The 13,985-nt window shown below is 39.5% G+C and overlaps 1 protein-coding gene across 1 annotated transcript; it reads right to left on the reverse strand.

The window, feature by feature from the left end:
* Positions 1 to 430: 430 nt before the first annotated feature.
* On the reverse strand, positions 431 to 13,324 carry gpr171 (G protein-coupled receptor 171). The gene is made up of 6 exons (XM_084716404.1): positions 13,182 to 13,324; positions 5,604 to 5,702; positions 5,304 to 5,492; positions 3,862 to 4,074; positions 2,934 to 3,062; positions 431 to 1,478 (listed from the first exon to the last, which is right to left on the reverse strand). The coding sequence occupies exons 3-6, from the start codon at positions 5,472 to 5,474 to the stop codon at positions 951 to 953; spliced, it is 1,041 nt and encodes a 346-aa protein (XP_084572530.1). The 5' UTR covers positions 5,475 to 5,492; positions 5,604 to 5,702; positions 13,182 to 13,324; the 3' UTR covers positions 431 to 950.
* Between the last annotated feature and the right edge of the window lie 661 nt (positions 13,325 to 13,985).

Raw genomic sequence — 13,985 nt, forward strand, 5'->3', positions numbered from 1 at the left:
TAACTTAAATTGAATCAGTTCTTTGTTACAGGGAAGCTGAGAAGGGTCTCTGGAGTACACACACACACACACACACACACACACACACACACACACACACACACACACACACACACAAATATTTTTCAAATCAGGCAAAGCATCTGTGTTTTATTGAAATAACATGATCTGAATGACATCTTGTTAAATTCTCCCCCCTCAGCAAAAACAATGTAAAGCTGTCTGATTATCATGTTGTCATAAAGTTAATAAATAAAGTTTTTTTTTTATTATTGTAAAAAGACAGTATGAATATAACTGATGGAGAACACTGATCACTGCTGTCATTTGCTGGTCCAAACACACAATGACACATCAAACTCTATTATTCACTTAATTTGTACCATATATCTCTGTATTTATTTATTTATTTATTTATTTATTTATTTATTTATTTATTTATTTATTCATTTGTTTGTGTTTTTACATCAGATTTTATAAGAAGAATCTGCAGCAGGTCTGTTTCACTCTAGTTTTAATGTGTATTACAGATGTAAAAACCTTTAACAGCATCAGCAAACATCAATAAGTTAGATTTAGATGTTGTCTCGTGTTAGTTCCTGTATTCACAGACCTGTCAATCAATTTAAATGAAAGACATAAAAATTCTGAGAAACTAAAACCCAGCTGTCAAACCCTAAACAAGGATCACACATACAGTTTACATGAAGAATACACAGTAAAATTAACAGAAAAAACACGTTAAATCAAGTTTATTTGAGGTTTGCAGTTTTACTTCTCAGTTCAGCCATCTTTAAACATGGAGATGAGGGGTTTGGGTTGAGGGGTGTATTTTAGCTTCCAGTCTTTGTGCTAACCTAGGTTACATGTCCAGTCTCTGCATGATTCTTTATTTCAGTCTTTAGCAATAAACTGTGTGTTGATTGGTTGTGCAGACAGTATATCTGTGGTCAGGCGGAGTCCTCCTGCTGTTCAGAGGTTGCATGTTGCATCATCTCCTCTGCGGCCTGCTCCTCCGTCTCGCTGATCGTCTGGTCTCTGCAGCAGGGTAACATCCTGCGGACCGTCTGTCTGAATGGCGTGTAGAGGTAGTAGTAGATCAGCGGGTCAAAGCAGAGGTGCAATGCGCTCAGCAGCAGTGTCGACTCCTTCCCCAGGAAGAGCTGCCTCTTGGTCTGACAGTCTGTGATGACTTCGGTCTGGGCCAACGTGTACGGCGTCCGGACCACGTGGTACGGCACGAAGCTGAGGATGTAGGCCGATGCCACGGCTGCCACGCTCCCCGCAGCCCGCCTGGCATCCACCCAGAGTTTGGGGTCGTTGCGACTGCCCAGGAGTCTTTTGAGAGTCAGGCTGCTGGAGAGGAGCACGGCGGCAGAGGCGTTCAGGAACAGGGCCGTGTTGAGGAACACAGTGAGGGCGTGCCAGTGCAGACTGATGTCCTTTTTCAGAGACGAGCAGCTGAGGTAGCGCTGCTCCTGCAAAGACAGATGACATTTTAATCCTGGTAACTTGTTAGTGGTAGACGAGCTTGAAATAAAGGAATCTGTTTTTCTGCATCTTTTTGATTTATAAATGGTCCTACATTTCTCAGGTTAAAAAAAAAAAAAGATAATTTGGGGCAAGAAGCTTAGATCTGAATCAAGGACAAACCAAGACTTGTAACCGTCTATTTCCCCCGATTTTTTTTCAGTTTTGTGCTCATTTAACTTTAAAAAGTTATTACTCATCCTTTTATTTACTGCCAACAGACAGGTAGTGTAGTGATGGAGTTTTTTCCCCAGATAATTGATTAACCATTTAAACTGCAACATGACAAAACAGTGCATGAAAAAACAGATTTTCTGCAACGTAAACACCTGCAGACGTCCCTGTTTCCAGACTGTTCACAGCTGTTTACAGCCTGTGAAGTCTGCATTTGCCTGTTCCATAAATAAAAAAATAAAATAGTGCAATTTCTCTCTGATTGCCTCAAATAACACATTATTCCAGCTTGTGATACAGTATGAAATGAGTACACTTGTTGCATCTATGAGTCGCTGGTTTTGGATAAACATAAAAGTTTCTCAGATTGAATTTAAGGTTTACACACCTACTTGTGTTTGTCAGAGATCAGCTCTGAGTCAGTGAGTGATAATTCATGGATATTTAAAATGTGAAACAGTCTGAATGATTTAGTTGACTTCCATTTTTCCTTATATAATTGTGCATAAAATCAGTTTATCTCACATCAAGTGTTAGACAAGACTCTGAGAGCCAGTTGTAAATTTTAGCCGTTGCTGATGATAATTTGTCCGTCTTTATCATGTACAGAAATGACTGTGTCATCTGCATTATTATTATTATTATTATTATTATTATTATTATTATTAATGTGTAAATATTAATGCACATATCTGGACCCACCCTTTCAGAAACCACACTGATTTATATTCCTGCAGACAAACAGATCATACCTGCATGTAAACACAACACACGTCTGTACACACAAACAAAATATACTCCCTTTACATCCCTGTACTCCAGCCTTCAACCAGACTCAAAGTGTCCCATGATCAAAAATTAAATCCTGTTCTGTATTTATATTAACATTTTTTTCTAGAACCAACTGATACTTCAATAACATTTTGAAACGTCGGATATTTAGTTGCTGTCTGTTTGTAGCGCTAAATATAAATGTTTCACCATCATGATGAAGATATTGTTTCAGTTTTTTCCTTCCTCCTCATCCCTGAAATCACTAAAGAACAACAATAAAAATGATCTTCTCTGGTGCATGACTTCATCGTTTGATTGCTCGGATGGTCTTGGTGATATGTTTTGGACCTGACACCACTCTGGTTCTTTTAGTTTTCAGGAGTCAATGTTGACCAGCAGCAGTAGAAGAAGAGGTAGTAGAAGTAGTAGCTTTTCAGTCAGTAGTACAACAGTACCTGTACTTCTTTTCTGGGAAGAACCATGTTGGGCACCATGATGAGCAGCAGCAGCAGCCAGATGACCAGCGACAGCAGCCGGGCGAAACCGACCTCTTGCAACCGCAGGGAGCGCAGAGAGTGACAGTCCTGCAGGACAGCAGACAAACACCAACATCATCAACACTTACTGCATACTTACATACTTAAGTACGAGTAAAAGTACAGACCTTAAAATATACACAAAAGAACTATTTAATTACAGTAATCTGAGTATTTGTTATTAATCCACTACCACTATGTGAATATCAGAGACAAACAGCAGGTGGAGCTCTTTCTCCAGTAGCTGCCATTAATCATTGCAGAAGAAGAGTACACGATAACACAACCTAATTGAAAGCTCTCCAGTCAGAACTGAAAAAATGGAAAACCATGTGGGGAAAAAGGACGGAAATACATTTTATTGAGCTCTGGGGAATTTTGGAGGAGAGAGTCGGAGGCAGACTGGAGCTTCTGGAGGAATAAACACCGTCATCACACCGAATTCTGCTTGGCTGTGGTAGGTTACCAACAGGCGGAGAGCTCAGACTTTTTCAAGTTTTTTGAGGATTAAGAAGTAAATAAATTTTTGCTCTTGCTTCTCAACCTGCCTGCAGCAGCCACACAGGAGCAGCCCTCAACAGCCTGTAACATCTCTGTAATTCTTCTCTCTTCATCCATGTTGACTACTGACTGGAGGAAAACAGTGCTTTACTTCATGACTGTACAGAGAGGAGAGAACCGGAGCCTCTGCTCTGATGAGTAATATATCATTCACTAGCTTTTAGCTAGTTGGTCATTAGCTCACAGTAAATGTATTCTGGATGTTTGAGATGAATAAACGCAAATATTAAACAAAAGATAAGACTCAGCTTCATCAGTAGCCCCGGGGATGAAGATGTTTTCCTACCTGCAGGTAGCGGTCAGTGATGATGAGGGCGAGGAAGGCAAGGGATGCGTAGAGGCTGATGTAGATGGTGACAGCGCTGGCCTGGCAATGAAACACCATGAGGTTCCACGGCGCCGCCCCAGCGTCCTTCAGGATCTTAAAGGGCAAAGCCAGGAGCAGCAGGAGGTCAGCCACCAGGAGGTTGATCAGATACACACTGGTGCTCTGCTGCTGCTGCAACAACACAAACACAGAGTTCAGATCTTTAAATTATCCACACAATGACAAACACTTCTCTGAATAAGATCAAACTGTCATATCAGTTTGTTTCATTTTGATCTTTTGTCAGAAAAACAAAACAACCTAAATTTTAGTTCACCTCATCTTCTCCTGTCAGACAGGATCTGACCTCTGTCTCACCTTGACTGATATGGAATAAAGGTTCCAAAAGGGTTCTTCCTGAAGGGCCAAGGTTCAACCTGGAACCATTCGGAACTATTCGCCTCTGAAAAACCCTACAGTTTGTCAATGTATCTTTGTAAGACTAAGGATTCCATTAAGAACCCTTTTCTGGAATAAAAAAAATTAGGTCAAAGACTGTTGAAATCCTGTCAAGTGTTCTTTGTACTGGAATATGAAAGGGTTCTCTGTAGAAACTTTGGTGGGTTCTGGATAACAGTCTTGGAATGTAGTCTGTTGATCCATTGGGTTCTAAATAAAACCCTTGGATTATTAAAAGTGTTTGCAGTAGAACCTCCTGGGTGAGTTCTTGATAGAATTCTTGGAAAATATAATGGTTCTTGGTAGAGCCTCCAGGGTCAGTTGTAGATAAACCTTTTGGAATATAAAAAGGTTCTCATTAGAACCCCTGTGTAGGCTCTTGGAAGATATAATGGTTCTTGGTAGATCTCCTGTGTCAGTCTGTATTGGAATATCTTTGTAGAACCTGAGTAGGTCCTAGATAAAATTTGTAGATTATAAAAAGGTTCTTGGTACAACCTCCTTTGTGAGTGCTTGATAAATTTGGATTTTAAAAAAGGTTTATGGTAGAGCCCCCTGGGTGGGTTCTTGTTAGCACCCAGAAGGTGGAAATGTTCTGACTAGAACCCCCAGAGAGTGTTCTGAGTGGAAACATTAGATCATAGGGGGTTCAGATGGTTCTAGATATACGAGGTGTGTCAGGAAAGTGCTGTTTGAGCCATGAGTGAGGTAGGGATTAGCGGATTGTGTGTCGGAATATTGGGAAGTCTATAATTGTAATCTCAGCTCTCTGCAGCCATTGTATGTTTTTTCACGCTGTTTTGTTAATGCCAAACCTTTTATATTTGGTTCTGTGTAGAACTCTCTGAAAGCTTTATAAAGGTCCTACTAGGAACCAAAAATGGTTCTCCTATGGGGACGGGGTGAAGAACCCTTTCTAGAACCCGTTCTAGTTAGTTCTGAGTTCTTTCTCTCAGTGGTACCTTGGCTCTGGGGCTGCGGATGAAGACCCACACAGACAGCAGGTTTCCAGGCAGACTGATAATGAAGATGAGGATGTAGAGGACGATGAAGGGTCCCATCTGGTCGTTGATGATGCACTGCTTCCCCTCATCAGCTCCTCCAGAGCTGGAGGTGGAGGGAGGAGGCATCATCAGGAGTTTCAGCTGCAGCTGAGGAACACAGAACTCAAAGTTCACCATCAGTCACAGAGAATAAATCCATAAACCTCAGCTCTGCAATTCAGGACAGACAGAGAGCTGCAGGCGTGATGTTCTTCTCACCGTGTTTCGAGAACGTCTGAGTCTTCAGCAGCTGCTGTGATTGTGGTCTGGATTGCGTGTTGGGCTCACAGTCTGGTTGGAAACAGGAAGAGCAGAGGCCTATGGGAAAGAAAACAACTTTTAAACACTTTAAAGATTCTGAAAATATTTTTTATAGTACAGATTCTTCATCAGGTTCCTACACGAACAGATCTAGAACACTTGTGATGATTCAATCTGACAGTTTTCTGTCTTCATGTTTCTGTCTGAGCTCCTCTCGCTGGTTTAAAGTGGGCGAGGAAAAGAAAAGTGATGATGTCACTCATGTCTGTGCACCAATCAGGAGTTTGCAACATTTGAATGAACTACAAACACACCTCCACAGTTTCTCCACTGCTAAACTCTTCATCACTGTATCAATCATCACTAATATTCAAAAATATAAGGAGATACTTTTGATTTGAAATCACGTTTAATATCAACTTCCTGTCAACTCTCGCAGCCAAGATGTACATCCACTCACCGCTTCAGCTGGTGTAATATGAGGGGTGGAGGTAACTAATTACAAATACTCAAGTTACTGTAATTCAGTAGATTTTTTTTTCATGATTGAGTACTGAGAACAAGCTGAATTAATATCCAAACCTTTCATCTGTATTTTAGTAGCCAATCGGGTGATCTGATCATAGATTGCCAATCATTAATCAATTATTTGGCATTGAGAATTTACCCCATTAAAACCGTATCAAACATTTAAAATGAGGAAAGAGTTCCAAAAAAAAAAACAAAAAAAAAAAACACAAAAACGTTTTTTTATTTGTTTATTTTGATGTAGTGAGTCACAGGTCACATAAGCAGAGTTTAGTCAGCAGCACTCCTGATGCATTATGGGTGGAAGCTGTATGGCTGCAGAGAGTCAGTTTGTTCTGTCTACATGTCCAGAGCTGAAGTGTGTTGGATTTGTCTGGTTGGACATCCAGGAGCTCCTGCAGACCTCAGTCTAACGTGTCAGTGTTTGTAACAGAATCAGAGGTGACAGACGAGACAGGATACAAAACAAACTCTGTGGTCTTGTGTGAATGTGTCTGCAGCAGGAAGTCACCAAACAGGAAACTTTCCCTCTTTTCATTTCAGAGCTGCTGCTGTTCAGGTTTGATACAAATGTCTCTCACACAGGAAACATTTGCATCTCTGACAGTCAGCTGATCATTGTACTGACAACACAGATCTGTATCCACATGTGACGACAGCCTCTGCTCTCAGATTACCAACAGACTGAAGTACTCACACACTTTACTGAAGTAAAAGTACTAATACCACACTGTGAAAATACTCTGTTACAACTAAAAGTCCTACATTGTAATCAGGAAAATGCATTTAAAGTATTCAAAGTAAAAGTACCTCATCTGAGACTGTTGTTCTGATGTGTCTGATCTATGATTGTGACCCATTAAAGTAAAAGCAGGAATTTACTGTAGTTACTGAGCTGAAGCTCATTTTGAACTATTCTGTATCAAACTGTAAGTAAGAACTATTATGGATTAATCTGATGATTATTTTCTCTATTAATCAATTAATTGTTTGCATCATCGTGATGCCAGAATTTTTACAAACCAGAGTCCAAAGTGACACCTTCATGTTTGTTTTGTCCAAACCTCAACATTTTTACAAATAAATTAGAAATTATCACAGTAATTCAAAGGAAAAGCAGCAAAGTGTGAACCAAATTATATCAATTATCTAACTGGTCGATGGATGAGTAGTTGCAGCTGTGCTTGTTTAAACGGTTGGGTAGATTATTTACAACTAAACATCAGATTTTAGGATTTTTTTGTACGTTTTGTGTGTAAAAATAATCAGATAAATGCAGTGAAGTAAAAAGTATAACATTTTACAGCAGCTGGATTTGTGAGAATCCATCTCTCCACACTTCAAGTTATCTGTTTGTATCTGCACCAAAATCGTATCTGCAGCCGGATAGACTACTGGCAGCTGTGGGCGTGGTTTTAGGTGTGCCAACAGTGAGAAGTGTCCATGGAAACGACTTAACACTTGTTATTTCAAGTTGGAAACAAAAAGATGTCTGTATGTTCTTCTATGCAAAGCTAATGGTTTCTGTGACCAAAATAGTTTAATATACAGTACAGTTCTGATATATTCTGAGTGTTAGTGTGAATGTCTTCTTCCTTTTCTACTTCTTGTGTTTTTCATGTAGATATATGACTGCATCATCTGCATACATTCAACCATCGGCTGCTGTATATCCTTCCTCTTGTGTTAGGGTCGGCACCAACCTGTTTTTGATTTTAAACGCATAAAAGTACTACATAAATTTGTTTATTGCATCAAGACTTTCTATTTAAACAAACAAAAAAAATAATAATAATTTTACTAAATTAGAAAATGCTCTGGTGAAAATTATGACCTTTGTGTTGTTAGGGTCAGTTTCAACCCAGTTATAATATAAGATTATAAAACAATAATAAGTGCCAAAACTGCAATCATAAACAAACTATCAGCCAACAGCCCACAGCCAGCTGTTCCTCCAACCACTTGAGCTTCAGTTAGGGGCTTCTCTCTTTGCATGTTTGACCAAACAAAGACGGACATGTCCAGGTACATAAGGCCAATTCAGTTTAGAGTTGGTGACTTGCAGAGGACACATCTCCAGTTTACAGCATGCAACAATGAGAAGATTTACTGTAAGGGCAGAAAGACAAACACAACACTCTTCTGCAAAAAAATAGCTCTGCAAAGAACACACTAGTGTCACTTTTTATCACACATGCATCTAAAAATACACAAATACACATGCATGTTCTTGCACATAGAGTTTTTATGGAACTAGTACTTGATTTCTGTTGGTTTGATTTGCTTGATTGGTTGTTGTTTGTTTGACCTTGCAAATCTACATTTTGTCTTATTACTAGCTCTGCGGGGCGGCACGGTGGTGCAGTGGTTAGCACTGCTGCCTCACAGCAAGAAGGTCTTGAGTTTGATTGATTGGCTGGATCAGGGCCTTTCTGTGTGGAGTTTGCATGTTCTCCCCGTGTCTGCGTGGGTTCTTTCTGGGTTCTCCAGCTTCCTCCCACAGTCCAAAGACAGGCATGCTAGGTTAATTGGTGAATCTAAAATGCCCGTAGGTGTGAATGTGAGTGTGAGTGGTTGTCTGTCTCTATGTATCAGCCCCGTGATGAACTGGCGACTTGTCCAGGATGAACCCCGCCTCACACCCAAAGTCAGCTGGGATAGGCTCCACCCCCCACGACCCTTTGGGAATAAGCGGTTACAGAAAATGGATGGATGGATGGACACTAGTTCTGCTTTTCATTTTGTATTTGTATTAAGTTCTATTTTTGAAAAGAAAAATACTTGTTTTTTGCCTTTTTCTTGAAGTAAATATATATGGGTCAAAACTGACCCGTAACACCATTGATGTTACTATAGTCAATAATATTAAAATTAAAAAAACTTTTTTTTTTTTGAACATTTAAGAGATGTGTTCTAATACCCCTCAGTAACAGTCAGGTAACACAACAACCTTTTATTTATTTATATAATTCTCTTGAGGTTAATTTGACAGTTTTTTTGTATTGAAAACGAGGGGTATGCTGTCAAAAGAAAGGCCCAGGGGGCCACAACAAAAATATTAAAACCAATCTTTTCATGGATAAGGAAGCCTAACAAGGTAACCAAGAGATAAGAAACACACTGGATAATAAATAATTGTTTTTAGGGTATTTTATGGCTGATTCAAGACACAGGCCAAAACCGACCCGTTAACAGAAGAGATAGTAACAGAAAGCTAACACAAGAGGAAGGATATGCTGAAGGCAGATCATTAATGTAGAGGAAGAGAGGACCTTGAATGGAGCCCTGACAGATGGCTTGGCTCATACAATCATCTGCCAAGTGTTATTTTGGAAAGTACCTGCCCTTTTCCAAACAGTTTCTGAGAGTGACTTCCCAGGTGGTTCTGTGTAACAAACCATCTGCAGTGTCTGCTTAGAGTAAATTTAGACAGTGTCATTTCAAGAAAGTGCTTAAAAAATTGTTCAACTTGTTTAACTGCAGTAACTGGAGTAAATGAACTTAGTCAACAGAGAACCACAGTCAGATCTCTGTACCAGAAGTAAAACCTCACTGAAAATCCCACTGACATTTGTAATCATTTCAGTTATCAGTGGGTGGGACCTTTAAGTTAGCAAGTAAACTTACCAAGCTAGAGACCTGCTTTGATCTATTGATATTTACCTTGTTAGACGTATTACTGCTGTATAACTGACTTTTTCACAGCCTTCATGGCCGCCACAGATACGGCAACAGTAATTTAAAGTTAGTTAAAGTTTATTTCATGATTACATCACACAACTTATCTGACAAAATTTTACCCCTAATCATGATCTTTTCCTCAGCCTAACTAAACCAGTCTAATCAAACTACAACTGTTTCAGAATGTTTACTACATGCTTATATTTGTCATCAGGGCGACAAAGGTCACATGATTGTGGATGTGTTCTCCACAGACGTTAATGAGAAGGATTTGACGTTTGTTCTGGATTCACTGTGTGGGTGTAAAGTTTGTTGTAGATGGAAGAGACTGGAGGACTGAACTATGAAGGAAGCTCTACACTCTCTTTGCATGAGCTGCTCGACAAAACCTGAACCTCCAGTCAGAGATAAGAGGTTAACACCACGGTGGTTATCAACTGTCTTTGTTAACTTAGACTTTCTTCTTCAGAATCTGTGCTTGCTCACATAGAAAGGTGCGTTTGGTGTGTCATTTGACTCTTCTTCCACATAAAGTGAAGCGATCATGAGCCGCCTATTTCAGTGAAGATGATCATATCATTATAATTAGGAGCTGTGGAAAATATACAAAATATATCACAGCAAAAAGCAACAACAATGCTGTAAATAAAGCAGGAGAAGCAGAACAGTGTCAGAAAATGACTGATTGACGAAATGTGATCTTAATACTGCTGTTTATTTCTAACATGAAAACTGAACATTAAACAGTTAAACTCCATACAACAGATTTAAACATGATGCTGTCACTCTGACACTGTCCTCTGATGAGACAGACATGGACATCACTTCAGTTTTCAGTATTCAAACCAACATAAAATAAGTGTAACTGATTTAAGATTGTCTGTGATAAATGATGATGAATTTTCTAATCAGTGATCTGAGCTGCAAAATCACCAAGACAAAACAGATAACAGTAAAAAGTGTTCCTGTCTGTAGTTACTTCATCATTATTTTAGTGTGTGGATTATATACCATGTCAATTTAAAGTGTTAATATGATCTGGAGAAAACGGGGAAAAATGACTCTGCATCACCAAATGGAGGTTACCATGACAGCGCGATGCAGACAGTTTGTGCTGCTGCTACATTACATTATGTTACATTTTGACATTATATGGATTCGTTCTGTGATATTACGAACATACAGCTCAACAACTTTTCATTATTACGTCTTCCCTCTGTTTATAATCTATATCGCTCATAAACAAACTTTGTTAGGAAAATAATTAAACAGCAGCAGTTTTTACAGACGATTTAATCTGAAACTCTGAACATAACCTGCTCCTGACCAGGTCATGAGTTTAGCATCAGCGTGAAGACAAACGCACTACACATCGCAGCAGCCACAACAACAAAAACACAGTCAACAACACAACAAACTGCACTGAGGGAGACAGCGCCTTTCATACAGGAGACAAACGTATACGTGGATCACATGAGACTAAAGCTGAGAGCTAACATCAGGCTTCATGATCACATGATCAGTTCTTGTTCTGTGGTTCTGGAGATGCACAGTACGCTGATCATCATGTAATTAAGACTCTGATGAACCTCAAATCTCAGAGAGAGTTCCAATTATCAGATACGTTCCATCACCTCTAGAACTGGATCACACTTCCTGTTGTACTGATGGCCTCTAACTGTCACGAAAGCTTCTGTTCCACAGATTCGATGCTGGCTGGATTGAATTTCTCAATAAACACTGTTTTTCTTGTTGTTGTCTTAGTTTTTTCTCTGTCAGAGCTGCTCTGTTCTGCAGAATAATCACTGCATATCATCTGTGCTGTACGAGACAGTGCAGTGAAAATTAAAGGACAGTGACGGTGTTTATGAGTGACACTGTTTGAGGGGTGCAAACAGTTTAGTTCATTAACTTGTTTGGAAAGAGTTAGAAATGTAGGCTGTGTGTGTATATCTGTAAAAGTAAAATAAAATAAATCAATAAACCAGGAGTGTTTCTGCCAGAGAAACAGTTCAGTGTGTATTTGAGGGATTCTTTCATCTGAGTCAGTTTGACAGGAAATGACATCAGGACTTCAGCTTTCTTGAGGAAATGACTGTTGTTGTTAAAGTTCTCTTTTGAGAAGGTGAACATGCTAAAATGTTTGCTCATGACAAAACTCTGTGACAAGACATGAGAAATTCTCTCTTAACTGCAAATACAATCTGTTATGAAGTCATTAATCTCTAAAGGACACAAGAGAGATGTAGAGGACAAACTAACAGGAGCTGCAGGTCTCACAGAGCTACAGTCTCTGCAACGTAGGGCTGAAAAAATATCATAAGATTTGCAATATTCAAGGGAATGATCATTTTTACATTATTCTAATTTTCAGTTTTGCAGGTATCTGTACCAAACAGAGATGTACAACAAGAAACTTTCATATTTCTGTTGATTTTGTCATTTTTCCACCACAATAACAAAACATCACTTAAGAATTAAAAATTTTCTGAATCCCACAAATTTCATGGTTAATTATATGAAAATTAGCCAGTACAGTTTTCATGTAGTTGGTGGTGATTACAAAGCAACATATTTGAAATTTCTCTCAGTTTACCTGCAGATTACCCCCAAATTTCATGGTGAATATATGGTAATTCACAAGTTTTGCTTTTATTCAAGTAGGTGGTAATTACTGAAAATGACACTTATGAATTATCCCATACATACCGTGGAATGTGGGGGTGATTTGTGGGTAAATTCTAAGAAATTTCAAATATATTATTTGGTAATTACAACCTATTTACCATGAAATTATGAGCCTGAAAACTCAAGTGTTATCATCCGTCTTATCGTTTTCTTTTTAATGGATGACGAAAAAAAATGACATCTTTCATTCCTGTTTTCAAAGTTTACTTTTGATATAGTTTGAGTTTCTGTCTTGTTTCTGGGGTTAACTAATATTTTTCATCCTGGTTTTCGTTGACTGGATTGACACTGATCTGACCAGAGTCAGTTCAGGCTCCTGTGGTTCAGGAAGTCCTAATTCTTTTTCCCATCAGACACTGTGAAGACACTGACAGCTTTTCAGAGTTTTGATCTGAATGAAACTCTCCTGTTTGAATAATCGGGACAAAAGATCAACAACTTTGTTACAAAATACTGAAGATTCAAGTTTGTGTAAGAAGAAAATCCCTCAGAATCAAACGCGTGTTTGTTTAACCTGCTTCTTATTTCAGTTCCCAAGAACGTCGTCAGGAGGAAGCTGCTTCTTCTCTGTGGTTCAGGATGTGTGACTTTTAACACGCAGCCTGTTAAAGCTCAAAATAAACCTGAATCAACCCTTACCTCCTGTGTCGCACCCTCTGAGGACTTATATAGTCCTCTTACAGGTCCCCAGACCACGTGTTGGACCCCTGCTGAGAGCTTGTCCGGGACCCCCAGGTTCTCCTTTAGGTCCTCAGGGTTCGTTTGATTCGTCTGTTGGAGCAGATCATGTGCTCCTGGCTGCGGAAGCTGCAGACAGATTGAAGGTGTTTTCCTGCCTGTGAGTAGCATGTTTGCTGTCGTCAATGTGACCACAGGCCACGCCTCTCTGCACACACACACACACACACACACACACACACACACACACACACACACACACACACACACACACACACACACACGCGCGCACACACACACACACACACACACAGAGGCAGCTGTGAAAGGGTTTTCCAGCAGAGCAGTGATGAATGCAGTTAGTTTCAGATGAAGTCAGACTTATTTGAAGGTGATGTTAGTTTCTGGTTCATCAAACATGTTCAGATCATCGTCACACTTTGACATTTGTGATGCAGTGTGTGATTATGACGACTGTAACTGAGAAATGAGTTTAAAAGATAAATATAGCAGAGGGACAGATGAAATTAAGCCGATAATGATATTAAAAACAGACATAAGCCTGACGTTAACAGTAGTGACGCTAAGTATCTCAGACACTCATTTGGCCAAATCTCAGCCAGATGTGTCAGACAGTTTGTGACAACAGCAGGATTCTGTGGTGTGAAGCTGTCACATGTCAAACTCAGTACAGGGCATCGAACACCACACGATGACAGCAGAATAACTAAGGTTTTTCTGGGGTTTTCTGTATTTAAACTTGTC

Source organism: Lutjanus erythropterus, chromosome 4, assembly GCF_056507025.1.
Source record: "Lutjanus erythropterus isolate fLutEry1 chromosome 4, fLutEry1.hap2, whole genome shotgun sequence".
NCBI lineage: Eukaryota > Metazoa > Chordata > Actinopteri > Lutjaniformes > Lutjanidae > Lutjanus > Lutjanus erythropterus.